The 27,872-nt window shown below is 43.9% G+C and overlaps 1 protein-coding gene across 1 annotated transcript; it reads left to right on the forward strand.

Annotated features, from left to right (window-relative positions):
* Nucleotides 1-27,782, forward strand: CCDC195 (coiled-coil domain containing 195). The gene is made up of 2 exons (XM_056563544.1): nucleotides 1-266; nucleotides 27,650-27,782. Exons 1-2 carry the CDS (start codon nucleotides 1-3, stop codon nucleotides 27,780-27,782), a joined length of 399 nt encoding a protein of 132 aa, XP_056419519.1.
* Nucleotides 27,783-27,872: the final 90 nt, after the last annotated feature.

A 27,872-nucleotide genomic window follows, 5' to 3' on the forward strand; every position in this document is an offset into this window, starting at 1 on the left:
ATGACTACCCCAAATCATTCTGTTTTCCTTTCAGGTACTGCCATGACTGTCCGCCGGTATTCCATGTCCTCTCTCCTTTCAAGTTCTGAACACTGTAAGCACAGTGCGCACATGAAAAGACATTCAAGTAGTGAAACAATATCAGGACCCAGGCTGAACCAAAAGTCCGCCACTCAGTTAGCCCAACATGAGGAGTCCGCTGCGGATATGCTGGTTACTAGTATCCCCAAGACAAGATCCTTCCAGCAATATATGCACAAGTGCAGGTACTACTTTATCTTGTGTGGTGATCACCTGATTATATCCAACACACTTCATAAGTAATCCGTAGAAAAGAGAAAAGAAAACCAGGGCAACTCACCAAATACGTAAACTTGAAGCTTCTTTATTAATCCATGAAGGGTATAAACAGTGCAAGACACGGGTGGACAGAACACAGGGGGACGTTCGTTCGGGGCTACGGTGCCGTTTCGCCAGATATGCTTCAACTGGCCCCTTGAAGGGGCCAGTTGAAGCATATCTTGCGAAACGGCACCGTAGCCCCGAACGAACGTCCCCCTGTGTTCTGTCCACCCGTGTCTTGCACTGTTTATACCCTTCATGGATTAATAAAGAAGCTTCAAGTTTACGTATTTGGTGAGTTGCCCTGGTTTTCTTTTCTCTTTTCTACGGATTATTTGCATTGGACTTTGCTATTACCAGTGAGCACCATCAGACGTGGTTGAGCCAGCAGAGGCATTGGATGTCAGGTGCTAATAATTAGGCAAGCAGTGCCGAGTTTTTCTCTCTACTATTGAACACTTCATAAGTAGTTAAAGTAATACATTCGGGCCCATGCACACTGAGGAAACTTTGCAGAGAACATTCTTGTCGAATTTCCTCTGCGCACCCGGTATCAGTAATCATTTTGTGCAAGAATTTGGTACCGAAATTAACCCCTGAAATTCAAAGTCCCATTGACCAATGGGCTTTACTGGGCCGATAGTGCTGAAAAAACATTGGCAGCTAAGCTGCGGAACTTCCAACACAGGAACTTAAAGGGGTATTCCAGTGAAAACATATTTTTTTCATATCAGCTGGCTCCAGAAAGTTAAACAGATTTGTAAATTACTTCTATTAAAAAATCTTAATCCTTCCAGTACTTATCAGCTGCTGCAGTTGAGTTGTTCTTTTCTGTCTGACAACAGTGCTCTCTGCTGACACCTCTGTCTGTCTCAGGAACTTGTCAGAATAGGAGTAAAATCCCCATAGCAAACCTCTCCTGCTCTGGACAGTTCCTGACACGGACAGATGTGTTAGCAGAGAGCACTGTGGTCAGACAGAAAAGAACAACTCAACTTCAGCAGCTGATAAGTACTGGAAGGATTAAGATTTTTTAAATAGAAGTAATTTACAAATCTGTTTAACTTTCTGGAGCCAGTACCCCTTAAATGGGAGACTACTGCAGAGCACAATGTCTGTAGTGTGCATGGGCCCTTACTCACTTTTTATGCGAAAATAAAACGTGAATATTACGAATATGCAAATTTAGCGAATATATGATGAATATTCGTCCATATATTCGCAAAATATCACGAATTCGAATATGGCCTATGCCGCTCAACACTACCTATAATATGCTTGTGTTAAAATTCCATGGATAAACAAATAATCGTGAGATAAGAGTATTGGATATACTGGTGGTTAGTGTGGAGGTTCCTGAATAAAACTTTGTATTCTTTACCCTAATCCGTTTAGCTGTTCCTGAGATTTAGCACAATCTTCGAATATGCAAATGAGCTCTTAGCTGCAGCTTGGAGGGGAGTTTGTAGACTATCATCACCCCCTGACGCTGCCCCACTTATGTTTAGGAGCTGAATGTTTATGAGCCGGCGGCACAAACAGGACTCATGGGACAGCGACTCATGGGAAGCAGTACAGGGGATAGGTGTCTGATCGCTGGGGGGTTAAGACTGCTGGGACCCCCTACTATCTCACGTACAGGGACCCGGTACTGCCGCGGCTCTGTGCGGCTAATGCTCATGTCAACAACCTCACTAAGAGGTCAACAGACATGCCCTTTCTATTCAGCTCTATGGGAGAGGCGGGGGTGCACGAATGCTGCATTTCTGCCTCTCCCATAGAGATACATGGAGGGGGTGTGACGTCATGCGGCAGACACGTCTCTTGCACGGAGAGAACCGTGGCAGAGTCGAGGCCCCGTACATGTATTTGGGGGGGGGGGGGATCTGGTCCCAGCGTTCGGACCCACTGCGATCAGACACTTATCCCCAATGCTGCGGATAGGTGATAAGTTGTAATAGGCTGCAGTACTCTTTTAAGTAACAGTGGGGTCTGTCAGGTTCTCTCAAAAAGTCTGATGTTTTGATGGAAAAATATCTCTCCATTCGGAACTAATTTTCCAGTCAAATATGCCTAAATCTTGGAAAGAGGATTGGACAGAGTGGAGATATTTTAGAAATTAGAGATTTCTGCAACAAATCAGCCTTGTGGGAATTTACCCTAAAGGTTGTCTAGCACAGGGACACAGTGAGAGGAAAGGTAGTAGAAGAACCAGAGGAAGATGAATTATTGTAGCAGTGGTGTTGAGGATAGAAGATGCAATGGTGTCATATGGACGTATCAGGTTATGCAGTACACAGTGATACCATGTGCATGAATACAGATCAGTTATAGGTCTATGTAGGCACTCGGTGTGCTGCCATATGGTGTCTCCCTGAGGCACCTCATTCCTCCCTAGATCCAATGCATCTAGAGGAGAAAACCTGTGTAACAGTATAGGATGGATCAGGCCGTGATTGTTATTCTCATAGATTCATACAAAATCAGAGAACAATTCTGTGGGTCTCTTTGTTTCCTCTGCAGCACATGAATAGACGTCCTTAGTGGTTCCTTTTCATGTCATTAACAAGCAAACATTTCTACGGAATGACTACATTGACCGTTTTAAAGGTGTCTTACTTTCTTTATTCAATTTAACTTTCATTATCACTGGGGTAATGAAGTCTATTCATTTGTAAAGCTTCTAGCACTTGTGTGCATATGGGGTGACAGATGAAGATTGATAGCGTAAGTAATTGCTGTTTTTTTCTTGGACAATGAAAAACCAAATGGATGATATTTTATTAAAAAGCCTCCATTCTGCTCTAAAATCTGGTATTGACTATGGAATAGAATGACTCTGCAGCTCACTCGTGTGTATGGTGCCAGGACATGCAAATGAGCAAAGTGTGGACGGTCATAAATAACAAACCATGCCATTAGCCAACGTAGCGTGCCAGTCATTGTACTAATTAAGTTTATTATAGCAAGACACGTGCTGCAAGTGTATTACTATATTTAACATGGATTGCACAAGGGTCTAAGAAAGTTAATGAATGCTGGGAATTATATTGACTTACCGTATTTTTCGCCCTATAGGACGCACCGGCATATAAGACGCACCCAATTTTAAAGGTGCAAAATCTAGTAACAAAAGATTCTGCACCCAACAGTGATCTTCAACCTGCGGACCTCCAGATGTTGCAAAACTACAACTCCCAGCATGCCCGGACAGCCAACGGCTGTCCGGGCATGCTGGGAGTTGTAGTTTTGCAACATCTGGAGGTCCGCAGGTTGAAGACCACTGGATAGGAGGTAATACTCACTTGCCCTGGATGTCGCTCCATCGCTGTCGCCGCGTTCCCGGGGTGTTTCCCAGGGGTGTCCCCGACGCTCCGGACGTCTTCTTCCCTGGGATCCACGCTCTCCGTCGCCGTCATCACGTCGCTGTCATCACGCCGCTACGCACGCCGCTACGCACGCCTCTCCTATTGGATGATGTGACGGCGTGTGCGATGACGTAATAACGTCGAAGGAGAGCGCTGCCATGCAGGGGATCCCGGCACGGAGCAGACACCGAGGAAGGTAAGGCAGGTAAGATCCCTCCCGATGTCCTGTAAGCTGTTCGGGACGCCGCGATTTCACCGCGGCGGTCCCGAACAGCCCGGCTGACTGAGCTGGGTTAGTGTCACTTTCCCTTCAGACGCGGCAGTCAGCTTTGATCACCGCGTCTGAAGGGTTAATACAGGGTCTCACCGCGATCGGTGATGTCCTGTATTAGCTGTGGGTCCCGGCCGTTGATGGCCGCCGGGACCGACCCGATAGGTGTGTATTCGCCGTATAAGACGCACCAACTTTTCCCCCCCAGTTTTGGGGAAGAAAAAGTGCGTCTTATACGGCGAAAAATACGGTACTTCATAGGTTTTGTGGTTGGATCTCAGACCTAAAATGAAATAATAATAATAATAACCCATTAAAACAGACAATACACACAATATAATTCTCTTCAATTACAAGAATCACAGGATTACAGAATTGTAAGTGGTGCTGATCTAGCCAAAAAAGAAGCAATTCTTCAGCAGCAATGTCTGGCATTCACTGAACAGTTTGTGCAGGCAGACCTTAACTCAGTAAAACACATTTTCTGAGGACCTTAGAAAAATAACCATAAGTGTTGATCAAGAAGAAGAAGGTTATTGTTACATCTGGGGTAGGGAGCAGTGCAGACCTGAACTTGCCTCAACCACTGTCCCTACATGCTTAGGCAATCCACCCTAAATGGTGGGCTCAACTGGGCGACGATCCCTACACTTCCCAAAGTGGAGCGTCAAGGGTGGTCAAACAGGTTGGGTCAGCAACACACGGGCGGAATAGGTGCCAAATTGGCAAACAAGGGGTTAACCAGGGACAAATTAAAAGTCAAAACCAAGAGAGCAGCACAGTACACCAACAGAACCAGAGCCAGAACAAGCAAAGGTCAATCCAGGAGGATAACATGGCTAAAAATCGGCAAAATACAGGTTAGGTCAGTACACAGGGAACAGGAATGCTAGTGAAGGTCATTAAGCACAATCTCAGGCATCTGAGAGTAACTGACGCCCATCTAAATCTTCTGTTGCCGGGAGGTATTATCCTTCAAAAAATCTGTTCTCAGGTTAAAGAAATGTTCAGACTTTTTTTTATAGGATGTTTTGTGCTTTTGGGCCATTTTTGGCTCATAAATTGTTAGTTTTTGCAGCATTTTTTTGGCCATATGTGTAATCATTTTTGGGCTACAGCAAAATCTATTGCTAAAAATGTTATTTTGGGATGTATTTTAGGCAGTTTTTGTCCCAATATATGTGCCAAAATTGGTTATACTTTGGCATATAGACATCCCAACACTTGTTCCAGGATTTTTCCCTGAGACTAGGCTAAGTTAGAATACTGTGTAATATGCTTCTCTTACCTCCGTGTGTCTCTTTGACCCTTTCTATGCACAGGACCCCAGAAGTAGTGTAGCACAAGTTTTTTTATTGCATTGTTTTCTCCTTTCCCAGCATTCCATGTGGCCAGAGACAATATGTCAAAAGTCACATGGCCTCTAGGGGACACGGCTATGCTTCAAAAGGTGGGTGGATAGCAGGATGGAAGGGATTTACTAAAGTAATGCTATCCGCCCTCCCTCTGTAACAATTACAGATTAAAATGTACATATTTATTAAATCTGGCCTTTGGGAAATGAAAGCTGGAATCTGATTGGTTGCTATGGGCAACTGCTGCACTATTCCCCTGCACAATACTTGATGTCTCTCCCCCTCAGTGTACACATGGCTTCTTTTCTGTATGTGTTGTTTTCATTGTCAGTATGAGTAGTTTTATAGCGGCTTTCTGAACAACTGGATCAAGTACATCAGTACTGACTGTAAAAGCCAATAAAATCGAGTCCGTGCTCTAGCAGAATCTATAGATGTTATGTGCTGTGCGCAGCATAGACGCCTGAACATTCAGTCACAGTAATATAACATAAGTAAAGCAATGTAATGCTGCACTAAATAGTTGTGAGGTAACAAAAGAACAGAGCTTTCCAAACATTTCCTTGTAGTAACACCCTTTTTATAATTTGGTTACACTCTCCTTGCCGTACCGCCAATTGCAGGTATGATGTACAACGTTATACCAGTATCAGCATTACATATGTGCCTGCTACCCCCTGTGCTATTTCATTAACCCCCTTAATACCCTTCATCACCTGACCTTGTCACGCCCCCTCACATAGGCTTGCATTGAAAGGGCGGAGTGTGACGTCACATGGGGCGGGGCTGTGACATCACAATGCTCCGGCCCCCGTGATCGCCAGTAATCAGACCCGGAGCGAACGTGCTCCGGGGACTGATTCTAACGGGGTGCTGTGTGCAAGATCACGGGGGTCCCCGGCGGCGGGACCCCCGCAATCAGGCATCTTATCCCCTATCCTTTGTATAGGGGATAAGAGTTCTTAGCGCCGGAGAACCCCTTTAAGGCCATCTATCCCCCAGCTTAAACTCAACAGAAGATGTTGCAACAGGACAACGACCCAAAGCATAGAAGTAAATCAACAACAGAATGGCTTAAACAGAAGAAAATACGCCTCCCTGATTGGCCCAGTCAGTCCTGACCTCAGCCCAATTGAGATGCTGTGACATGACCTCAAGAAAGCGATTCACACAAGACATCCCGAGAATATTGCTGAACTGAAACTGTTCTGTAAAGAGGAATGGTCAAAAATTACTCCTCACCGTTGTGCACATCTGATCTGCAACTACAGGAAACGTTTTGTTGAAGTTATTGTTGCCAAAGGAGGTTCAACCAGTTATTAAATCCAAGGGTTCACATACTTTTTCCACCTGCACTGTGAATGTTTACACGGTGTGTTCAATAAAAACATGGTAAGATTTAATTCTTTGTGTGTTATTAGTTGAAGCAGACTGTGATTGTCTGTTGTTGTGACTTAGATGAAGATCAGATCACATTCCAAAGGGGTTCACATACTTTTTCTTGCAACAGTATAGGGGGTGCAGAGGGTGCTGATGCACCTGGGCCCTCGAGTCTGAGACCTATTTCTTACATGAGTAGACCATTACTTTAAGCAGTGTTTCCCAACCAGGCTCCCTGGCAGTGAGCAGTGATGAGTTTGTCTGTGTTCCGGCTGCAGTCTGAGATTTAGGACTCGTGCATGAGTCTGAAATCTATAAAAAAGGACTGGTAGGGAGACACCTAGTGGTCATTTTTTCAAAGTGGAACATTAAATAGAAAGAAGCATATTTTTAATAACATGCTATTGGAAAGTTATTCTGCATACATTAATCTATAATATTTCAAAAGTTTTTTTGATGAAAGGTACCCATTAATATAAATTATCAATTACTTAAAATACAGAGAAGAAAAGAAAGGCAAAAAAGGAACACGAAAGCGCTGGTGAAGTATGTCAGACACAGGTGTAGTATTGCTGGTTAGAAACACTCACCCTGTAGTGTCGCGCTGAGAGCACAACATCTATAAACGCATGTAAATTGCAGTGGGGTCCTGCGGCTTGGTTCCCCCGATCCCAGGTATCTTCTGGTCCGGTAGTAGAGTAGGCAGGCAGAGGCAAAGGAAATGGAACTTTTCAAAGTGCCAGACCCCTTTAGATAGTCAGTCTGCCAATAGTCGACCAAATTAGTAAAAATAGCGTTTATTCTAAGCACATATCAACGTGTTTCAGGCCCGGAATGCAATAACCCATTGAAACAGCGCCACTGGACCTCTTCAGTTTGCCGGAAGTCTGTGGATTGAGCAACATGGCAGAGCAAGCAAGCACGAGGTCAGAGAGTCCCAAGATGGCGCCGGAGGCCCAAAAATTAGCAGCGGCTGCGGCGCAAATGTTTCAAGAGCTGGTGGATCGTCTGCAGAGGATCTCCTAAGACACCCATCATAAAGTCCGGCTGGCCGAGGATGACGGAGAGTGGCCAGCAACTTCGGCAGGTGGAACGCCTGCATCTTCTAGAGGAGCGTCACCGGTTAGGCTGTCCCCTCACCACCAGAAAAGTGCATGGTGGACTAACCAAGAACTCTCTGCAACCATTTTGGATACGTTCATGTGCCCGGCTTATAGCCGTGATCCTTTACTGTGAACTCTAACACACCAGAACTGTGGAGCGGTATTCCAAAATTATAAGAGTAATATGTTGTTTATTTTTGTGCACACATGAAGGCACTTATCGTTATTGCTGTAAAATGTTATTATTTGAGGTACATTGTAATAAAATGTATATAAAGTGATTATGCAAAATGTCTTAATGGGGTATTCCAGGATCTTTTTTTTTATTTGACTATGCTACAGGGACTGTAAAGTTAGTGTAGTTCATAATATAGTGTCTGTTCCTGTTTGTGACGGTTTTCTCACAATTCTTATATGATTTTCACCCCAATATTTATTTTTAACTGCATACAAAATTACTGTTGTCTCAGATTTTCCCAGGTTGCAATGCGACTGAGACCTGACTCACTAGTCCGGTGATGACAGGGAGCCTGTCTGCTTCAATGGGTTGAGCGATTTCTTGGTGGGAGAGAAATCAATCTGCAACTAATGCAACAGCTGTAGGCACCCTGATTAAAAACCACAGGTCATTTGAATGGATGCAGCTCATTTATGTTTCAATGGGTGGGGTGGCTGATGTGTGGGAGGGAGGAAAAAGGAATTATAACGTTTGTAGGCAAAAGAAGAAAACTCAAACAGGAAATACCAGTTCACAAAAAGCTAGCCACAGTATTATGGTAATCTCACAACATTTAGCCCCAAGACAAGCACAGATCCTTCCTAACCATGTCCAGTACTGCCTGGCAGGTATGTACTAAAATCACCTTATGGTGGATATCCCCTTTAAGTGTTTGAAGTATTTTATACCCATGGCAATTGTATAGGAGGTATCCTGCCTATGTCAGAAGAGGCGTATCAACTTACCTCACTGCCATGGCAAATACCAGCAAGGTATAGAGACTAAAAATACCTGTGTATAAAAGTTATCAGTCTACAGTATAATAATGTCTAGTCACTGTAGAGTAATAAATTCTATATAGCATTTATGTATCTAAAATAGTCAAATGTCATATTACTAGTTAAGACTGGAGCTAACCAGTCTAAACATCCAGTCCATAATAGTCATTTAATGTCTAATGTCTAATTATGTTCCTGTCCATCGTGTACAGGGTGCTCTTGTGGCCACTAGAGAGTTCTCCTGGAGGTGTAAGTAACATGTACAGTGGCAGCGTTACTGTGTATATAGGTAACATTCTAATGTGGTGTCAAAATGAAAGAAAAAATTGTATTTACTTGCTTAATGTTATGGGGAGATGTAGCTATAGCCGAAGGGCCCCATTAGCACAGGCATTCGGGTAGAAAGCCTCTGGCAACCTGATCCGAACCAAATATCTGCATATATAAGTATGCAGTTGCAAGACCCAAAAAATTTCACATGTTTATATCTCATATTCCCAGGTATTAATACCCACACACATTGGACCATGTAAGGACATTAACCTCTTAAGGACTCAGGGCGTACCTGTACGCCCTGAACCCGGGTTGGTCCCAGCTGCTAGTCATGGCCGGGACCCTGGGCTAACAACACGCAGCACCGATCGTTGTGCCGCGTGCTATTAACCCTTCAGATGCGGCGATCAAAGTTGACCGCCGCATCTGAAAGTGAAAGTAAATGCTTCCCGGAGGCTCAGTCGGGCTGATCGGGACATCGCGATAAAATCGTGATGTCCCGATCAGCTAGGACGCGAGCAGAGACCCCCTTACCTTCCCCCTTTGCGTCCTATCTGGATTTGATTGCTCCAAGCCTGAGCTACAGGCTTGAGCAATCAAGCCCCTATCTCGCTGATCCATGCAAAGCTATGGCTTTGCAGGGCTCAGGGTAAAAGATCAGTGTGTGCAGTGTTATAGGTCCCTATGGGAGCACTGCAAAAAAAAAAAAAAGGAACAAAAAAGTTAACAAAGGTCATTTAACCCCTTTGCTCACTTTTTTATATTTTAAAAAATTATTATCATTTAGTAAAGACATTACCCATAATATCGTAATCACTTTGTTTTTGGTGAGAAAATATAAAATGGACCTGAAAACTATATGAAACTGCGAGAAATGCCCCTAACTTTATTGGCTCGGTTGAGCGGTTAGGCTTTAAAAGTTATTATACTATTTATGTAGTCACAATTGACACATAATATGAATGTATCATTTGTTCTCAAGCATTTATGATTCCCTGTATTTTTGTAATAAAATATGTAGTCTTTCATCTACATATATACAATACCTTATTTAAGTTCTCCTGTGCTGCTTTTATCTGTCATACAGTACTATCTCTTTCCAGCCTCCTTTCCAATTCTCCTCCCACTCCTATCTTCATTAACTACCTTGGACGTGCAGTGCAGTGATGGATGCAATGGGTCACATGATACATCATCATGTGATCCAAGTTGGTTGCGGCGTCCTTGGAGATGCTATCACATGATGCGTGGCTACCGGAAGTGACGCACTTGGCGTCCCGGATATGCGCGCGAGTATGGAGGTATTTAAGACAGAGGCTGGGATATGTTTAGCGTGGATCGCCAGCCGCAGACGGACGTATCATGCCTATGGCATTCTGATATGGGGGTAAGCAGTGGACTGTGCATGAATTATTGTGGCGTTAGGAATTAGGTTAATCAGTTTAGTTATTTATTGCAGTAACTACACACGGATAATGGCTGGACATCTTTTGGACAATACTGTGGTTATGTGGACATCATAGAGGTTGCTTTTTTACCTAGGTGAGGACTAGAGTGTTGGGGTTGAAACCTTGGACTATATGCATATACCATATGTACTGATGCAACTCCTCTCCCCCCCCCCCCCCTGTCTGTGTATAGGTGGTATTATTATCTGAACTCTTTATCTAAAATTTGGAGGGTCAAACAAGATCCTGGTGATTGGACAAATGTGGTCTGGAGCTATCTGTAGTAAGGAAGCAACTATTTTCAGGTCTTTATTCCAGGTAGAGGCTTGACTATTATTGAAATGGTCCATATATATATATATATGGTAGATTTGGTATGGCTTATCATGATTATTATTATTTGCCATTTTATCCTCAGGGGGCCATCTATTAAGCCTATTTCTCTCTTTTTGTGGAAGAGCCCTTATCTTAGGGTCCTCACTCTATCAGTGACCTCGTTTTTTGCCATCCAACTACCTAGAGGTAATGATACATGTATACATGTCTCTGGGTTTTTTGGGGATATTTTTTTGAGACCACATCTGGTGTAATTTAAGGACGTTATCTACTCTCCTTTTCCTTTTTGGCATCTGGTCTGTCAACAACACAATAGTTATCTATCTTTTTATTTTTTTCTGTCATTATCTTTAACACATCCATTATCTATACTATAATCTCTACACCTTTTTATGTCTTAATATCCTTTGGCATGTTATGTTATTTTTTGTCTTGCTTTGCAAATATATGTAGAATGGAATATTTGTGTACTAAAGCTAATGTTATGTCTTATGTGGTATGTTGTGTCTTCCTTCTATCCTTCTTGTTCTCCCCCCTTTTTTTGCCTCCTGCTACAGGTTGCTACATCAGTCGGAGGATATTTAAATGAAGCCACAAATAAGCCTTGCTATCGTCTGTCTGCATTCATGTGCTTTGTACTGTATATATGTTTGCTTTTATGTATTATAATATATGTATAGTTCTAATTGCCCTTCCATCTTTTGTGCATTAAGCTGTGCCTTTGCCCATGTGTTGCACGCTATCTATATATATATTGTTCCTCCATATCTCTGTGCTTACTAGGTATATATTTGTATACTGTTGTTGTCATCCCTTGATGAACCATGTATATCACAAGATACACGGGGAAACGCGTTGGGATATACGGTTGTTCATCATAGAACTTCTTCTTTCTTATGTATTGATACTAATTATTTATATTATTGTCATTGGGTTTTTTACGAGGATTTAATAAAATTGTGAATTTTTTACTACATGGTTTAATGTTATTCTCATTTAACCCCTTCCCTAATAAAAGTTTGAATCACCCCCCTTTTCCCATATAAAAAAAACTGTGTAAATAAAAATAAATATAAACATATGTGGTATTGCCGCATGCGTAAATGTCCGAACTATAAATTAAATTAATTAAACCGCATGGTCAATGGCGTACGTGCAAAAAAAATCTAAATTCCAACGTAGCGAGTTTTTGGTCACTTTTTATATCATAAAAAAAATGAATAAAAAGCGATCAAAAAGTCAGATCAATGCAAGGTACCGATAAAAACTTCAGATCACGGCACAAAAAATTAGCCCTTATAGCGGCCCTGTACGCAGAAAAATAAAAAAGTTATAGGGGTCAGAAGATGACAATTTTAAACGTATAAATTTTCCTGCATGTAGCTATGATTTTTTTCAGAAGTATGACAATATCCAACCTATATAAGTAGGGTATCATTTTAACCGTATGGACCTACAGAATAATTTTTTTTCCATTTTGCCGAGGATTTTTGGGTAAAATTACTAATATCACTGCAAAGTAGAATTGGTGGCACAAAAAATCAGCCATCATATGGAATTTTCTGTGCAAAATTGAAAGCGTTATGATTTTTAGAAGGTGATGAGGAAAAAATGAAAATGCAAAAATGGAAAGACGATGAGTCCTTAAGGGGACAGTCCCGCATTTGGAGAGTCTGTCCCGGGTCATTCTGGGACAATGCAGTGTCCCGGAATCAGGCCCGGACTGGCCATTGGGCACACCAGGCATTTTCCCGGTGGGCCGGGCCGTCCCCCTGCCTGCAGCCGCAGCTATAAGAGCTGTGCTCAGGGCTGTCATCAGGGGGTACAGTGACTGACAGGTCTGAGAGCCTGCGAAGTGGCCGCTGCTGCTGGAGTTTTTACTGACAGTTTCCCCCTTCAGGCCCTTTTCAATCAGCGCAGGGGCCGCACTGACTCTCTGGGAAGAGAAAAACAGCTGAGAGCAACACTCCTCCCCCACATGACCCCCTGTGTGCAGTCCGATTGGAGGAGCAGGATCATACTGCATCCACAACAGGATCATCCTGCTCCACAACAGACTCTAAAGCTGCCCAGGGAAAAGGAAGCCTTCCTCTGCCCACAGCTGGTGCCATGTACAGTAAGTAACTTTCTATATATCTCTCTACTTTTCATCTCACCCTCTTTCATCTCACCAGGGTGCCTCCAGCTGTTGCAAAAATACAACTCCTAGCATGTCTCTGACTGTGTGGGCATGCTGGGAGTTGTAGTTTTCAACAGCTGGAGGCACCATTGTTCAGACACACTGATCTATCTATTAATCTATCAATCTATCTCTTAGTGTTTTCTAACAGGGGGGGGGGAGGGGGGGGGGGGCTCCAGCTGTTTCATAACTACAACTTCCAGCATGCCTTTGGCTGTGTGGGCATGCTGAAATTTGTAGTTTTGCAACAGCTGGAGGCACACAGGTTGGGAAGCACTGATCTATCTCATGTCTATCTCATATCTATCTATCTCATGTCTATCTCATATCTATCTCATATCTATCTATCTATCTCATATCTATCTATCTATCTCATATCTATCTATTTATCTTATATCATATCTATCTATCTATTTATCTTATATGTCTGTCTTTCTATTTATCTTTTATATCTATCTTATATTCAGAGACTTTCCTGAGAGGGGGACAGACTTTTTTTTAAATTCATTTACTCATTGCATACTTAAAGGAAAACTGTCAGCAAAGCACCCGCACTAACCAGTGGTACTGGCTGGCAGTGTGGGTGACGCTGATTAAAATTATGCTAACCTTGCCCGAATCCGTCACCTCGTTGTGCTGTTATATTCATTTTTGTGATTATGGTAATGAGGACCAAGTGGCACAGGCGGGGTGAGAAGCTTGCCTTCGGGCACTGTGACATCGGCCGGGCTAATGAACATTCATTCCCTCCCTCCACTTCTCCCTCTCCACTTCCCAAACGCGTCTTCTGCACATGTGCTGCTTCCTGGGTACACCCGGAAGTGGCCTCTGCACAGCTTCAGTACAGCCCAGGAAGCGGCACATGAGCAGAAGACGTGTTTGGGAAGCGGAGAGGAGAGGGAATGAATATTCATTAGCCCGGCCGATGTCACAGTGCCCAAAGGCAAGCTTCTCACCCCGCCTGGGCCACTTGGTCCTCATTACCATAATCACAAAACTGAATATAACAGTGCAACGAGGCGACGGATCCGGGCAAGGTTAGCATCATTTTAATCAGCGTCACCCACACTGCCAGCCAGTACCACTGGTTAGTGCGGGTGCTTTGCTGACAGTTTTCCTTTAAATGGCAGAAAGGGGGCCCACTGCCAGCCCCTAACCCCAAGTCTAGCCCCAAACCTCTATTCACTTAGACTGCAGGATGGGCTGCGGGTACTTTAAAGCCAGCACAGCGGCTGCCAGGGGTAGGCACTACTTTCTGGGGGCACTATCTACTGGGCTCATTACTTACCTGGGTAAAGTACCTACTGGGGGTACTACCTACTGAGGGCACTACTTATTATGGGCATTACCTACTGAGGGCACTACCTACAAGGTGCATTAACTCCCGGGGGGGGGGGGGGGCACTAGCTACTGGAACATTACCTGTCTTGGGGCTTACCTACTACCTACTGGGGGTATTACCTACCTGCGGGGGTACTACCTACTGGGGGACATTACCTACTACCTTTTGGGGCATTAACTACAACTGAACTGGGGGCATAACCTACCTGGGGGCATTACTTTCTGGTAGCATTACCTACAACCTACCTACTGGGGGCATTACCTCCCTGGGAGCAATACGAGGGGCATTCTCTACGTACTGGGGGCACTACCAACCTACTGGGGGCTTCTACCTTATTGGGGAGATTCTCTACCTACCTACTGGGGGCATTACCTAGGGCACAGGTAGGGAACAGGTGGGGAATGTGCTTAAAAAGTGTGGAGCCTAATATGTTTGTTGCCTTGCAGATTCTGCGGTGACAACTCATGATTGGAAGAAGAATTCATGACGATCTAAGCAAGACAGAGAAGAAAAGATAAGAGAACGACTCCAAGAAGACTCTTTCTGTGAGTCAGTAGATGTAACTGCACTTGAATCGCTTATACGGTCTGCAGCGCCTGTATAGAGCCAGGGTCACTACTCTATGGGCTTTGTATTGGGGATATTGGTTTATTTTCTGTAGTTTTTATACAGTCAGTATTATTCTTATTTGTATACTGGTTGCTAGGATTCGGCTGGCTGGAGGTGGATCCTCTGTGTCAGCGAGGGATTGGCGTGGACCGTACCGGTGGACCGGTTCTAGGTTGGTACTGGTATTCACCAGAGCCCGCTGCAAAGCGGAATGGTCTTGCTGCGGCGGTAGCAATCAGGTCGTATCCACCGATAACGACTCAACCTCGATGTCTGCTGAGAAGGCATGGGACAGAAGGACTAGACAGAGGCGAGGTCAGACGTAGCAGAAGGTCAGGGCAGGCGGCAAGGTTCGTAGTCAATGGTAACGGCAGAAGGTCTGGAAACACTGGTATGGCAATCACAGGAAACGCTTTCACTAGGCACAAGGGCAACAAGATCCGGCAAAGCAGGGAAGGGGAAGTGAGGTTATAAAGGCGTGGAGCAGGTGGAAGCTAATTACACTGATTGGGCCAGGCACCAATTAGTGGTGCACTGGCCCTTTAAACCTTAGAGAGCTGGCGCGCGCGCTAGAGAGCGGAGCCGCACGCGCCAGGACGTGACAGCCGGGGACTGGGACAGGTAAGTGGATTGGGATGCGATCCGCGAGCGGGCGCGTCCCACTATGCGAATCGCATCCCCGTCGGCAGTGTCAGTGCAGCGCTCCCGGTCAGCGGGTCTGACCGGGGCGCTGCAGAGAGGAGAACACCGCGAGCGCTCCGGGGAGGAGCAGGGACCCGGAGCGCTCGGCGTAACACTGGTATTATTGGTAATATTGGTCTCAGTATACAGAATTTGGTCAGTAACAGTATAATGTTGATATGTATAGTGATAATACTCCTCCTTGTATACTGGTATTATTGGTAATATTGGTCTCAGTATACAGGATTTGGTCAGTAACAGTATGATGGTAATATGTATGGTGATAATACTCCTCCTTGTATACTGGTATTATTGGTAATATTGGTCTCAGTATCCAGGATTTGGTCAGTAAAAATATGATGGTAATATGTATGGTGATAATATTTCTCCTTATATATTGGTGTAATTTTGTAACTGTATGATTTATTTTGAGGTTTTTATCATGGGAAATTGTCGATAGTTTGACGAAATGCACTTGTGAAAGTAAGTGTCCCTGAATGGCAGTTAGGAAATGTGGTCACCCTATTAAGGGGTTAAGTGCAATGCCACATGGACTCTGCCCCAGTTCATCTGTTCACCAGCCCTGTGAAGGCCATTGAGTCAAAATGCCCCAGTAACTGCATCTACTGTTGTTGTCAGGCCTCAGTGGCCACTTCTGGGCCTCTGGGCCTGAGGACAGCTATTGTTAAGAGGGGGAGTTCGTGGTGGTCCATTACAGGAGTTGCACCCCTGTACCCTTGCTGCCCTGTCAGGCAGACTCTATTCAGTGACCCCTGGGCCCCTCTTTTGTTTCTATTTCCTAAATAGTTAACTACCACCTGTGTTATCTAATGTAATGTATATAACTTGTCATATACCTTTAAATACTGTTGTCATGTGTTGTAACCAAGGAAGGTACTAGTGACCATGTAGCCTATAGAGTGACCTATGGGACCCCTCCAGGGTCTGCCCCATATAAACCCTGGGTGGAGCTAATTCAGTCTCTTAGGCTAGGTTCAGACTACGGAATTTCCACCAGAATTTTCGCTTTGAAATTTCCGGCAGAAATTCCGCTTACTATAATGCATAGTGTAGTGAATGGTTTTCCGTTCACAAATTCACACATCGGAATTTGTGAAGCGGAAGATCCGGATGAAAAATCCGCTAGAAAATTTCCGCCTGAAGAAAGGGGTTGCTCTTTCTTAAGGCGGAAATCCTAGCGGAACACATAGCAGTCTATAGGAGACTTTAGTGTCCACGCGGTCCTAGCGCCGAATTCAGACGGCGCAGGCGGAACTCGGAATCTCCGGGCGGAAATTTTCTGCCTGGAGATTCCCTAGTCTGAACCTAGCCTTAGGGGGATATTTATCAAAACCTCTGCAAAGGAAAAGTTGCCCAGTTGCCCATAGAATCCAATCAGATGGCTTCTTTCATTTTAGAGAGGCCTTGTTATAAATGAAAGAAGAAAGCTGATTGGTTGCTATGGGCAACTGGGCAACTTTTCCTCTGCACAGGTTTTGATATATCTCCCCCTTAGTCTCGTCTTTACTAAGTGCAGCAAGATCATGTCCTGAGAGAGAGTGTCTGGTGTCCTGAGGAGGCCCAAGGCCTACCACGCATCCACACATCCTGAAGTTTACTGTCCCACAGGTGAACATCAAAACCTGGTAAGCTGCATACGGGGTGAAGCCTGTCTAGTCAGTCCCAGTCAAGTCAGTCAAGGTTAATCTGTGTCAAGTCAGCATGGCCCTGCATCAAATTGTCCAAGTCCACTACAAGTCCCAGCGAGCCCTAAAGTCTCTGAAGTCACTGGTCACCTCCTTGGGCCTGGCTAAGCTGTTAAGACTGTTACACCTGTCTATCTCAGTAAAGCTGCCGTTGTTGCGTAACTTGGCTACAGAGTCATTATCAAAAGCGACCACCAATAGCAGATCGGGGGCGGCGGGGTTAACTTTAGTTTTCCCCATCCTGCCCACCCACAATAGGCGGGGCAGGACGGGAAAACCGTCAAGGACCGGCACCGAAGTCCACTTACCCATCGGTGGAGGCTGCGGGACGCGATCGGCTGCGGTGATCGGCACGGGCAGCATGTCGTGCGGCAGAAGAGGACGGCTCCCTGGATCCTAGCAACATCTGGAGGGGTACGGTTTGAGACCACAATACAGTGGTCTCTACACTGTAGCCCTCCAGATGTTTCAAAACTACAACTCCCAGCATGCCCAGACAGCTGTTTGGGCAGGCTGGGATTTGCAGTTTTGCAACAGCTGGAGATCTACAGTTTAGAGACCACTGCACAGTGATCTCTATACTGTAGCACTCTAGATCTTGCAAAACTACAACTCCTAGCATGCCAACACGGCTGTTTGCTGCCTGGGCATGCTGGGATTTGTAGTTTTGCAACATCTGGAGGTCCACAGTTTGGAGATCAGTGGTCTCTAATTGTAGCCCTCCAGATGTTGCAAAACTGCAAATCCCAGCATGCCCAAACAGCAAACAGCTGTCTCGGCATGCTGGGAGTTGTAGTTGCGTACCCTCAGCTGTTGCTGGGAGTTGTAGTTTTGCTACAGCTATAGGCACACTGGTTTGAAAATACTGAGTTAGGTAACAGAACCTAACTGAAGGTTTTCCAACCAGTGTGCCTCCAGCTGTTGCAAAAGTACAACTCCCAGCATGCACGGTCTGTCAGTACATGCTGGGAGTTGTAGTTTTGAAACAGCTGGAGGTTTGACCCCCATGTGAATGTACAGGGTACATTCACACAGGCAGGTTTACAGTAAGTTTCCTGCTTCAAGTATGAGCTGCAGCAAATTTTTCGCCGCGGCGCAAATTTCTAGCGGGAAGCTCACTGTTAACCTCTGCCAGTGCGAATGTACTTTAAAAACACTACACTACACTACACTAACACATAATAAAGGGTAAAACACTACATATACACCCCCTTACACTGCCTCCCCCCCCAATAAAAATGAAAAATGTATTGTGCGCAAGTGTTTCCAAAATGGAGCCTCCAGCTGTTGTATAACAACAACTCCCAGCATTTCCGGACAGCCACTGACTGACCAGGTATGCTGGGAGTTTAGCAACAGCTGGAGGCACCCTGTTTGGGAATCACTGGCATAGAATACCCCTATGTCTACCCCTATGCAATTCCCTAATTTAGTCCTCAAATGCGCATGCCACTCTCTCACTTCGGAGCCCTGTCGTATTTCAAGGAAACAGTTTAGGGCCACATATGGAGTATTTCCGCACTCGGAAGAAATTGCACTACCAATTTTGGGGGGCTTTTTCTTCTTTTACCCCTTATGAAAAGGAAAAGTTGGGGGCTACACCAGCATGTTAGTGTAAAAAAAAAAAAAAATGTTACACTAACATGCTGGTGTTGCCCCATACGTTTTATTTTCACAAGTGTTAAATGGGAAAAAAGACCCCCAAAATTTGTAACGCAATTTCTCCTGAGTACGGAAATACCGCATATGTGGGCGTAAAATGCTCTGCGGGCGCACAACAAGGCTCAGGAGTGAGAGCGCACTATGTACATTTGAGGCCTAAATTGGTGATTTGCACAGCGGTGGCTGATTTTAAAGCGGTTCTGACATAAACGCAAAAAAAGAAATACCCACATGTGACCCCATTTTGGAAACTGCACCCCTCATGAAACGTAACAAGGGGTATAGTGAGCCTTAACACCCCACAGGTGTTTAATGAAAATTCTTCAAAGTTGGATGGAAAAATAAAAAAATAAAAAATTTTCACTAAAATGTTGGTGTTACCCTAAATTTTTCATTTTCACAAGGGAAAATAGGAAAAAAGCCCCCCAAAATGTGTATCCCCATTTCTTCTGAGTAGGAACATATCCCATATGTGGATGTAAAGTGCTCAGCTGGCGCACTACAATGCTCAGAAGAGAAGGAGCGTCATTGGGATTTTGAAGAGAAAATTTGTCTGGAATTGAAGGCCACGTGTGTTTACAAAGCCCTCATAGAGCCAGAACGATGGACCCCAGTCAGTTCAGAGTTTAGAGTCTGACGAACAGAACATTCAAGACCTGAGAGTGTTTGGTGTCCAGAAGAGACCCAAGGCCTAACTACGCAGCCACGCTTCCATCACCAAGTGCCCCACAGGTGAACATCACAACTTGGTAAGCTACACAAGGGGTGAATCTGTCTAAATTCAGCATGGGTCTGCATAATTTAGCTAAGTCTACTACAAGTCCCAGCGAGCATGCCAGTCTCCTAAGTCACTGGTCATCTCCTTGGGCCTAACTGAGCTGTAAAAACTATTCCATCTGTCTTCCTCAGTTAAGCTGCCATTGTTCCGTAACTTGGCATTGGAGTCATTATTTTCCCTGCACCTAGCCCAGGATTCAGCAGCCATATATTGGGTGGTGCAGAGGTTAACCATGCCCTGGCATCATGAATACAAGGGGTTAATGCCATCAGCCCCCCAGGGTAATAACATCTGCCCTCACCACACCCTCACCACAAGTGGGTCAGGGTAAGTTTCTTTTGTGGTATGCTATCAGAGACAATGGAATGTATGTAGTACTGGTGAGGTGCTGTGGCTAAAGTAGAGTTCGTGTTAACCTCCACACTCCAAGGATGGTAGCTTCCTGGGCCAAGCGCTGAGGCAATAACTACCACAGATGCAGGGTAACAGAAACTACTTCCATTTTACTCAAGATCTTGAAAAATAAACCATAACAGTTCAATATTTAGAACAAAGTTTGCTGAAGAATGCTTTAGGGATCACAGTTGCTTCTAAGCACTATGGGACTTGTAGTCCTTGCTGACTAGCTTCTTGCTTGTTGACATTTACTTTAGACAGGTCTGAACTTGACTGAATAACTTGTAACACTTTGGAGCTGAAAAACACTGGCTCTTCACTTGGGAATCCTAAATTAGGGCTTATCACCAGACTAGACCTGATTCGACCGGAGTTGCCTGAGGCTTCCTATCTTCTGCTATGCTTTCAGAACTTGACTTTCCTGATCTAGACTTGGACAGTGCAAGGTCTGGTCAGCGGAATCCTGTGAAGGGTGCTGACGCTCAGCAAAAAATTGGTGCAGCAACTGGTTCTCTTAGGCCGGTCCCCATGTGGTAAGTCACATGTCCCCAGCAGAGGTCTGAAGGTGACCTCCACTCTCCTGAACTCTCTCTACAGACTAACTCACTACTATCTAGCTCCTCCTAGTCTAGTCAGACTTGAGGGAGGAGTGCAGCAGCACTGATTGGCTAAAACAGACATGTGATCCCCTAAGCATCCTCTTGCACAAACAAGTTAACTGTTTAGGACATGAGAACGTAAAAGTGCATTAGCAATACATTACAGTGCAATGACACATTTAAACCTGAACAGTGGGCCTGGAGCAGACAGGAAGACACCATACTTTTATGTGCAGTTTTCATGCGTTTTTGGGGAAATATTGCCATGAGGTGAAAGTGATTTGACCTATAATAACACTTTAGGTGTTTTATGAAGATATGAAGTCTTTAAGCTGTGTTCGCACATGAAATTTTTATTGCATTTAGGCAGTTTTTGCTGCGATTTTACAAAGTCACAATAAAAATCACACATTTACACAAAAACATAAAAAAATGCAGCAATGTGATCACAGCCTCAGGGGAGTTGTTGTGTTGCCAGCATACATCCTGATCCCATAAAGATTAGAGATATCAGAGGAAGCTGGGTGGGAAGGGGAGGGGTCTGGATATAAGAACTAGTTGGAGGGACCTGGTAGGTGATGATGTCATCCTGTAGTTCACAGGAAGTCAGAACTCAGAACTGACATCCTGATCTGACACATTAAACCCCGGAAGGTTGGGAGAATCAAACTGGTGATCATATGATTGTGTTACTCTGTTGTATTACTCTGTCGTATGGATTGTTATATTTTTAATAGTGTAGGTCAGAGTGGTGTTTATACCTAGTTGCACTCTCTGCACCAAACTCAGGAAGTGCTTCTCCCTGCACTGAGCTGGATTGACAGCTGCACAGAGCCTCACTGAAAGCTGAAAAGAGCCTCACTGAAACATGCATAAAGCCTCATTGAAAGATGCACAGAGCCTAATTGAAAGATGCACAGAGCCTGAGGTCTTCTATTTATCACAGCACTGCAAGCATGTGAGGGCAGAAGTGGTTCCCCAGCAGGCTTCAATGATGTCATGCCTGCTGGGAAGTGCCCACTTTCTCCTGCTGGGAGATTGCACTATGTGAGCAAGAATAAAGGAAATATACAGAGCTTTTTAAAGCTCTGACATTTTTTTTCAAGGGTAGGAGGGGTGTTAGGAGTAGTTAGGGAACATAGCCTGAGATAGGTTAGAAAAGTTTATTTGGTGACAGGTACTTTTTAAAGTGAAGTTTTAGGGGTGGACAGTAAGAATAAGGTTTTTTTTTTTTTTACCCCATGCTATATGCCAGTTGTCTGTTGGTTAGAAAAGTATAGATGCAGCTGTGCCCTAATTAACCCCTTAAGGACCAAGGACGTACCGGTACGTCCTTGGTCCTGCTCTTCTGATATAACGCGGGGTTACACAGTAACCCCGCGTCATATCATGGCGGGCTCGGCGTCATAGTGAAGCCGGGACCCGCCTCTAATAGCGCGCAGCGCCGATCGCGGAGCCGCGCGCTATTAACCCTTTAGCCGCGCGCTCAAAGCTGAGCCGCGTGGCTAAAAGTGAAAGTGAAAGTTCCCGGCTAGCTCAGTCGGGCTGTTCGGGATAGCCGCGGCTAATCGCGGCATCCCGAACAGCTGACAGGACAGCGGGAGGGCCCCTTCCTGCCTCCTCGCTGTCCGATCGCCGAATGACTGCTCAGTGCCTGAGATCCAGGCCTGAGCAGTCATCCGGCAGAATCGTTGATCACTGGTTTCTTATGAGAAACCAGTGATCAACATAGAAGATCAGTGTGTGCAGTGTTATAGGTCCCTATGGGACCTATAACACTGCAAAAAAAAAGTGAAAAAAAAAAGTGAATAAAGATCATTTAACTCCTCCCCTATTAAAAGTTTGAATCACCCCCCTTTTCCAATAAAAAAAAGAACACAGTGTAAATAAAAATAAAAATAAACATATGTGGTATCACCGCGTGCGGAAATGTCCGAATTATAAAAATATATCATTAATTAAACCGCTCGATCAATGGCGTGCGCGCAAAAAAATTCCAAAGTCCAAAATAGTGCATTTTTGGTTCCTTTTTATATCATTTAAAAATGAATAAAAAGTGATCAATAAGTCCTATCAATGCAAAAATGGTACCGTTAAAAACTTCAGATCACGGCGCAAAAAATGAGCGCTCATACCGCCCCATACACGGAAAAATAAAAAAGTTATAGGGGTCAGAAGATGACAATTTTAAACGTATTAATTTTCCTGCATGTAGTTATGATTTTTTCCAGAAGTCCGACAAAATCAAACCTATATAAGTAGGGTATCATTTTAATCGTATGGACCTAAAGAATACATGTCAGGTGTCATTTTTACCAAAAAATGTACTACGTAGAAACGGAAGCCCCCAAAAGTTACAAAACAGCGTTTTTTTTTCAATTTTGTCGCACAATGATTTTTTTCCCGCTTCACCATAGATTTTTGGGCAAAATGACTGACGTCATTACAAAGTAGAATTGGTGGCGCAAAAAATAAGCCATCATATGGATTTTTAGGTGTAAATATGAAAGAGTTATGATTTTTTAAAGGCAAGGAGCAAAAAACGAAAATGCAAAAACGGAAAAACCTCCGGTCCTTAAGGGGTTAAACAGACGGCACTGTAGGACTAGTGATAGTGGGACAAACCTAAAAACTTCATAGGCTGGATGATTCTACAAGATGCAGAATAAAGATCAACATAAAGGGCTATAACTTAAAGATGATAGCTGAAGAATGGGAAGTTTATCTGGCTTTCGTGCTCCATGTTAGGCTACTTTCACACAGTGTCCTTCCAAGTTATACCTCATATTGATTTCTTGATGTAAACCTCCAACCTAAGATAGATGCAACTCACTGGCACTCATCATACATAGGCACCCATGTTATAAAAAATGAAGTATGATTAGAAATCATGAATTTACTATTATTAAGAATCAGCCGTGATTTGAAATGCGTCAGGCAGCACTATACCTGAACATGCATTCAGAGATAGGTTGTGTTTTTATACAAGCTGCAATGAAGAAGGATATATTTTATATACCACTGTGTTAGGGTGCATTCACACAATGTTTGTGCAATACTGCCGGCGGAATTTAAAAACCGCCCACTGCTGTATTCCCGATGGACCAACGCTGCACTTCATTCATTTGAATGAGCCAGATGGAGTCAGATAGTGACTCCGGTTGGCTCATTTTTGGACCATATCCGGTTTTGTTGCTGGACTGATAACTGTGGTCTGCCATGATTTTTAGTCCGCAATAAAACTGATACAGTTCAATATTGTTGTATTGCACAAACATGTGTGAACGCACCCTTTCCTGGATTTATGACTTTCTCAAGAGTGTTTCTCGATGTTTCTACGATTCCCTGTGAACTTGCTGCAGTCATTGTCTGTGCATTGGAACAGACATGCAGCAATTTTGTGGTTGGAGAAAAGAAGTTAATATAGTAGCATGTTAAATAAGTGCTCTGTAGAATGGACCAGTGAACTGCACTACTTCACACTGCAAAACCTTTACCACCCAAATAGAGGCCAAAATTACACTCAATTGGGTAATAAGAATCTATGGATAAATTTACCACACCTCTAGCAGCTTTCTGGTATATGTGGTAAGCAGGCACTGTTAATGCAGTGTGAAAAGTGCCTTAGGATTATGCCCTATGGGTAACATGTATGGCTAATGAAAACATTTTTCACATTTGCTCAATGAATGAGAGTTAAAGTCAGCACCACTTTACCTGTATGTTACAAACTGGCTCCTTTGTGGATAGTGGCAACAGATGAAAACCGCTTAGCAGACTGTCCGGTGCCAGCGTCTTACAGTAAGGTGTGTGGATAAAGCCTTGTGGAAGAAGAATACGGTACCCAGGACACTTCTTGCAAACACTTGCTGCTTTATTGCTTGGAACAGGGTATACACGAGGATGCACTAAACCAACAGCGCGCTTGTTTCTCATCACTATGATGCTTTATCAAGGTGAGTTGGGAAGGAGGGCGGTACAACCCCTTAACCCATAGGCTAGGTTCAGACTACGGAATTTCCGTCAGAAATTGCGCTTGCTAAAATGTCTAGTGTAGTGAACGGTTTTCCGTTCACAAATTCACACTTCAGAATTTGTGAAGCGGAAAATCCGCTAGAAAATTTCCGCCTGAAGAAAGGGGTTGCTCTTTCTTCAGGCGGAAATCCGTGCGGAACACATTGCATTCTATGGGAGACTGCAGTGTCCGCGCGGTCCTAGCGCCGACTAATTCAGTCGACGCAGGCGGAACTCGGAATCTACGGGCAGAAATTTTCTGCCCGGAGATTCCGTAGTCTGAACCTAGCCTTAGTTCACACATACAAGGTAATCCGTTTACCAATACATCAACAAAAATCCAAAAAATAACACATAATCAATACATAATACCAAACACAGAATGCAAAATAGAAAAACATCATAAGACATAAAAGCAGATGCAGTATCACAGGAAGGCTGACAGGTCATTCCTGTCTTTTAAGCCTAAACAACCAGTGGCTCCTGTCCGGATAATCCACCTGGCTTCCGCCTGCAACAATCTTGTGTACCTATCCAAACTGCTATCCAGATTATCTATTCGGCTGCAAACTTAAAAACCGAACTCCAGTTATGTCCCCATCATGTCTGTCCTTCATATGAGAAATGAAGCGGGGGGATCCTTTCCCTGTACATATGGAGTAAAATTGCTCCCGTACCCTATGAAAAAGAGGACATGTGGTTTTTCCAATGTAAAATAATATACAGGGACAGATAATAGCGTAAACAATGAAATCTGATCTACAAGTCATAAAATCATCAATCATGTTGCTGACAGGACCTAACTATATGTAAAGGGACGTCTCTAGGTGTTTGCAAAAGGAACAATGTTTGTATCGGAAGTTACCTTTGGGCAAATCCCGCTGCAACCAGTTCACATCCGTTGCGATTTTATCCCAACTCGTCCCACAGGTTCATGGTCCTGTGGAATGAAATCAAGGGACGTTGACTTGTGAGATCCAGAAGATCCTTGTCTGTTTGTAGCAGGTGCCAATTCTTATTAATCACATGCTTTATTAAATTTGCGACTGGACAAAATTCAAATGAAAAAATTGCTAGTTTTAATAGTTTTTTCTTACTGCGTTTCCGAGCACCAAAAATTAACTGTCTACTTGCATGTGCTCTTGCTCTATCGAAAGCTTGCTGTATTATAGAATCTGGATACCCCCTCACTCTCAACTTATCCATCAAAGCACAAGATTGTTCAATGAATGTGGCATAGTCTGAGTTGTTCCTACCTAACCTGAGGAATTGGCCATATGGCAAGGCTCTCATGACATGAGGTGGATGGTAATTTGTATATGCTAGCAGGGAATTTGTCGCTGTTGGTTTTTTGTAACCCCTTACACTACCATGTTCAAACAATAATTCTATGTCCGAAAATTGGACCCTATTCCCACCAAAGTTTGCCGTAAACTGCATGTTAATATCATTCTCATTGATATAATCCACGAAAGTGGGGAATTGGGACTGGGTACCAGTCAACACTATCAGCACATCATCTATGAACCGGGCCCAGTGCCGGATGTACTTGGCAAACTTGTTGCCTGGTCCATGGATTGTGCTTTCCTCCCACATGGCAAGAAAAATTATTGACAGCGTAAATGCCATGGGCGTGCTGTTCCCAATATTTGATTGCATTATGTTCCAGAATGAATCTGATAGCTTCACAAATAAAGTTAATGCATACTGTATCTTTCCCTTTTCCTCACAGCTAAAATGGCATTGTCGTGGCGAATACGGGTGTACAATCCCACCAAATCAATAGTGGCTAAGATGCACTCCCCCTACCAGTCTATGTCATCTATGCTCTGTAATAGGGCTTTTGTGTCTGCCAGGTATGACGGAACATAATTTAATAAGGGTCTCAGGAACCAGTCTACAAACCGGGAAAGAGGCTCAGTCACCGATCCACGACTAGAGACGATGGGTCTTCCCGGAGGGTTCAGGAGACCCTTATAAATTTTGGGGAGGTGGTACCAGTTGAGTTTCACTGGATTTTTGGTAAAAAGCCTTTTCACCATGTACTCGGAAATTACACCCTCTTCTACACCCTTCCATAGAAGTGTCTGCAGGCGACTCTGGAGGACAATGTAGGGTCCTTATTCAATAAGTGGTTATCAGACAATTGTCGCATGGCTTCCGGCGTGTAGGTGTCCTTATCCATAATAACAATATTGCCCCCTTTGTCAGCGGGCTTTATTATTAACTGGCTGTTGTTCTTCAACCATTTCAGTGCCTCTCTTTCATCGGCTGATAAATTATCCTCTGCTACAGGATAAATCAAGCTTTTTATGTCAGAGATGTTTTAGAAATGGTAAAGATTGGAGCCCAGTGACAGAGGGGGAAAATACTTGGATTTTACTCCTCTCAAAAATGTATCAACCTCATTTGTGGCCTCTTTCTCATCATCCTCCTGTTAATAAGGAAAACAACTCTCTAACGATGTCACGGGCCATCTTAGAGTACAAAGGGTTAGCTATAAAACCTAGGGGGCCTATTTCTGCAGGTATCTCCCCAGAATACATCATGTCATCCCTATGGAGTGCTTTGTTCTTAAAAATCTTATGTAAATTAAGCTTACGCAGGGATTTTGTCAAATCAATTTCAAAATTCACTTCATCATTTTTCTGATTTGCTGTTACCTCATTTATTACTTAATATATGTAAATGTGGAGGTATTTTTGTTGACAATGGAACGATCTACTGCAACATGTACCTTACTGTGTATTACTGTTGCCTCTGTACATAGACAACTTTTTATACTTCTCAATTTCTTCTTTGTCTTTTTAGGGGCAGAGTAAAGGCGGTCACTTTTATGCTACCAATGGATATGAGAGATTACGATGAAAATCAAATGACTTTCCCGAGTCCTCAAAATCAAAGCGCAAATCACTTGAGTACGATCATTGAAAAGGATCCATGACCTGGTGAATTTTTTAAGACCACCTGACACATAGTGATGAGTAGGCATTATAATGATAGCCGCCTCTAGGGTTACATTTTGTAAACAGTG

The sequence above is a fragment of the Hyla sarda genome, chromosome 3 (genome assembly GCF_029499605.1).
Source record: "Hyla sarda isolate aHylSar1 chromosome 3, aHylSar1.hap1, whole genome shotgun sequence".
NCBI classification, from domain to species: Eukaryota; Metazoa; Chordata; class Amphibia; order Anura; family Hylidae; genus Hyla; species Hyla sarda.